The sequence below is a fragment of the Tupaia chinensis genome, unplaced genomic scaffold (genome assembly GCF_000334495.1).
Source record: "Tupaia chinensis unplaced genomic scaffold, TupChi_1.0 Scaffold000295_1, whole genome shotgun sequence".
Lineage (NCBI taxonomy): Eukaryota > Metazoa > Chordata > Mammalia > Scandentia > Tupaiidae > Tupaia > Tupaia belangeri.
In genome coordinates, this window is record NW_006159783.1 from 214,735 (window position 1) to 219,091 (window position 4,357).

Genomic DNA, 4,357 nt, shown 5'->3' on the forward strand with positions numbered 1-4,357 from the left:
TTCATGGACACAGGAATTGCAACAAAGTCCTGAGAAGGGGTAAAAAGAGGCAGGAAATGCTCAGAAGGAGCCAATTGAGTAACAGTGAAAGTGGGACCTCAGAGGTCTCTGGAACATTTGCCAGGGAGACTTCCACACACAGACCGTGCAGGTGTTGGCCTGAAGAACAGCCTGTATATCTGTCCCCACAGATATACAGCGCATTGTCCTAGTTCAATGACCCCAGGAGTGGCAATGACAAGATGTGTGACATTCAGCAACGTTAATCACTTAGAGCCAGACTCCTTCGCCAAAATTACACATTTATATTGTAGTCACCTTTTCAAGACTAATTTTTTCACAATGCTTTATTCTTTCAACCCAAGATGTCCCAGTGTTAAGCCTCATGTCCAATACCCAGAGACTCTCTTGTGTTTTACCTGCCAGGCTTTTCAACTATAAATTAATGGACTCTGGTTTTCATGTATTTTAGCTCATATTTAGTTGAAAATCATGAAATTGTAAGAGATTGAGCTTTTGAAAATGTCCAAATACCTTTAGTAGTTTAATTATCGCATAATATTATAAATGTTTCTAATGTAAAAACTGTCCTCAAAGCCTGAAATTGAATTGATTTTTTAACCAAATATTATGCCCCAAATGACAATACTCTGGAAGACTGTCCATCTGGGCTCTCTGCACGCACTCGGGGTTTAGCAATGCCAAGTCATAGATGCACTTTTTCTGCTCCAGGAAAACAGCACATCTTAGACAATCTTCCCCTTTTCAACTTTTGACAGAGCTTTTACACCTACAGCTTCAGGCCATCCGCACAGCAGTCCTGCAAGGTGGTCAGGCTGAGCGTTAGACTCTCCATCATAGAGATGATCAGCACTTGAGAAACAGCTTCCTCCGAGCTTGGTCCACAGGCCTGTCACAGCTCCACTCTCCCTGCATGCTCCCCGTGCCTGCCTAGTCCTCTCCCACTTAAGGCTGTGATTGTTTAAAACTCATCATTTGCCACTGACCCACTAACCTGCACACAAGCGTCACAGTGCAGCCGCCGTTACAGCTTCCAACAAGATGTTTGCGGTCATTGCTGTCAACGCTCGGTCTGCCGCCACCCAAACACAGAGGTTTCCTCTACCAATTAGCTCTCATCGTCTCTGAGACTAAAGGTTTATTGTGTCTGCATCTGTGTGTCAGGGGACGCCCCTCAACTGGGCTGGGAAAGCGGAAGAGGATGCAATCCCCTAGGATGGACCCCCAACCCGTTTTGTGCACTCGGTTTCTGACGGGATGCAACAGCTCTGCTGCAGATGGAGCTCCGAGGAGTGAGCTGTGTGAGAGCCCCAACCCTGATGCCCTGACAGGTGTCAGCTCTGCTGGGAAACACCACGGACATAACTACACACCTATGTGCACTGGCCAAAGAAAGAGAGACAAGACTCGTTGCCATGACAAACTTGTTCTTCTCTGAGAGCAGATCTAAGATCCTACAGCCCTCGGTATTATAATTCCAAAGACCAGCAGGATTTTCTTAGGTATAAGGTAGCAGACTCTGGTCCCTTTTCATTTCTGGATCTTCTGAAAATAATATCAATGGAAATTCTGATGGAGGTTTGAACACAAGACCACAAGAAGGACTTGCCCCATTGAAATTTTAATGGCTTTAATGATTAGCTGTGGGCAGAAATGGCCAAAGGTAACATCTTCTCCAAGCTAAGTGGGCAACGTGGCATAGAACCACTGTTTTTCCAAGACATGACTTATCTCAGAGCCGTGTGTACAGCTAGTCCAGGGTTAGGAGAGAGCAGACTGTCCCTGGGGAGGAAAGGGAGTGCTTGGTTCTGAGAGAGTTAAGGATGTTGTTTTATTGGTACATATGAGCAGACAGGATCACAGCTTTAAAAACCCTCATCTAGGGAATTTGGAATGTTCTGGGGACTGGAGGGAAAATGGCATAAGTTTGTTTGCAGAGCTCAGACTTCAGAAACTGCTTCCTCTCCAAGACGGGCCAGGAGCTTCCACATACAAAGACTCCAGGGAGTCCACATGGTTTTCTCATGAAGAGAGTTCATTTCTGGGTTTTATGTAAAAATTGAACAAGATACATATCTTCACTTGATCTTGAACTCACAAAACACACCTTCCAAAAATAGGCGGATGGCAGGGTCTCATTCTTCTGTCCCAGCTGGCAGCAGTACTGGCTCTTGTATCCAGTTGAAACAAGAATCTCTGAGAAGTAGTGGAAATAAAATGATCTAATTCTCTCTGACTCCAGCTGTTCACACATCTTTGTTTTTTAAGTGAAATAGTCTCTGAAAGACAAATACTGTATGATCTCATTTAGTAGTGGAAGATAGAAACCTGGACTGAGAGTGAAAGAGGGGACACCAGCAGCTGGGTGTGGCCAGGTGGAGGAATGGGACGCTCTTTGTAACAGCTATGAGAGCGCTAAACAAGTGGGATGGGCTGTAGAGTGAAAATTTGGTTACCACTTAATACACATTTCAGAACAACCAGAAGAGCAGAATTCCAAATATGTACAATATTTAGTAAAGACAAAGGTTGAAGACACTAGATACATTTACTGGATTGTCAGAAAAGTCATGATGTGTTTTTGCATAGAAAAATGCACTATGAGATTTCAGACAACCCAATATTGCCCTCATTTGATCATTTCACCTCATTTTCATGTATTGAAAAACAGACTATACAAAGATGTATAACTATCGCAAACAAATAAATAAAAGAGGACCAGCTGTTGTCATAATGGTTATGACTGGACTCCCATGTAGTTGACTATGGTTCGAGTCCTGAATCTGGCGACTTAAAACTCATGCTGGGTGCATGTGCCCAAAATCCCAAGAGGAGAATTGAGGAGAGGGGATTGCTGTTTGGCCATTCCCCCTTGGGGGGTTATTCCTCACTTTCTGTCTCTTTAGTGAGCACATGCACCCTATAGCAAAAATTTGTCTCTACAAATTTTTTTTTAAATAATCTGGTTCAACTTGTAGGATAAAAATAAAAGAGTAATAAGAGGGAAGATTTAGGAAGTAGACTCAGTAAGGCATGATATCAAGAAACTATGAAATGACAACATTTTATTGATATTATTTATTAAGAGCTAAAAATGACTTGAAAAATAGATTGAAGGACATATCTCCATGTATTTTGCTGTAATTAACAAAATGAAAAATGAGAAAAAGAAATGATAAGACACAAAGGTAAGAATTTTCAAGGTAATATACATCAAATGCATATTATGACAGGATAAAATACAAGAGACAAAGATAGTGCCTAGTCTTTCTCAGGTTCAATGAAAATAACATAAAATATAAATCATGGCTGCTAATATGTACAAACTAAGGATAATTTCATAAATTAAATAGATTGATAAAGGAGTATATCATAAAAACATACCATGATTTGGGTTATTTATTTAATTTACCAAACCCAATTTGCCATACTTGCTCTTTCTGTCTCTCATAATATTGTAAAGTTTATTTATTTGGTCTAGAAAACTGAGTTCATAACTGGATTGGATTAATACATTATTATTAAAGTAACTATCATGCAAAATGTTGCTCTTCCCATTTCATGGTTGTCTTAAAATTCTCTTTTTTTTGAGAGAGATTTTTGCTATAGGACACATGCACTCGACAGAAAGACAGAGAGACAGATAGTGAGAAATGAGCCCTCTCCCCAAAAGGAGACAGCCATGCCTCAATCCCTTCTCCAACTTCTCCTCTAAGGACTTTAGGCATGTACGTACAAACATCCAGCATGAGTTTCAAGCTATTGGGTATTGTACTTGAACTGCAGTTGGCCATGTGGGAGTCCAGGGCTTTAATCACTGCATCATCTGTTGGCCCCTTAATATTTCTTTTAAAAATTATATGCATTTCTTCTTTTCCCTAAACAGCCGAATTTACAAAATCCTACAAGGTTCCCAGAAATTTTACCCAGGTCACGGAGTTTATTCTCACTGGCATCTTAGCCACTCCACATCTGCAGGTTCCACTCTTCCTGGTCTTCCTGGTGATCTAGTGCTGACTGTGGCAGGGAAGCTGGGCATCATCACCCTCACCATCCTTGATTCTCGACTCCAAACCCCCATGTACTTTTTCCTGAGGCACTTGGCTATCATCAGTCTTGACAACTCTACTCTCATTGGCCTTAAAATGCTGATTGCTTTTGTAGTGAAGAATATTATTTTCTGCTATAAATGTGTCACTCAACTGGGAGGTTTCTTATTTTTCATTGTGTCTGCAGTTACCCTTCTCTCTGTGATGGTCTACTATCGCTATGTGGCCATTTATTATCCCCCGATGTACATGATGTTGCTATCTCCATGGTTGTGCCGTCTATTGGA

At 41.4% G+C, this 4,357-nt stretch overlaps 1 protein-coding gene across 1 annotated transcript in view; it reads right to left on the bottom strand.

The window, feature by feature from the left end:
• The window catches only part of LOC102502090 (putative olfactory receptor 2W6), an 8,759-nt gene extending 4,766 nt beyond the window's left edge, over positions 1 to 3,993 (bottom strand). Inside the window, 1 exon segment of the mRNA XM_027772765.1 lies at positions 3,987 to 3,993. Within this exon segment, the coding sequence (XP_027628566.1) occupies positions 3,987 to 3,993 (7 nt within the window).
• Positions 3,994 to 4,357: the final 364 nt, after the last annotated feature.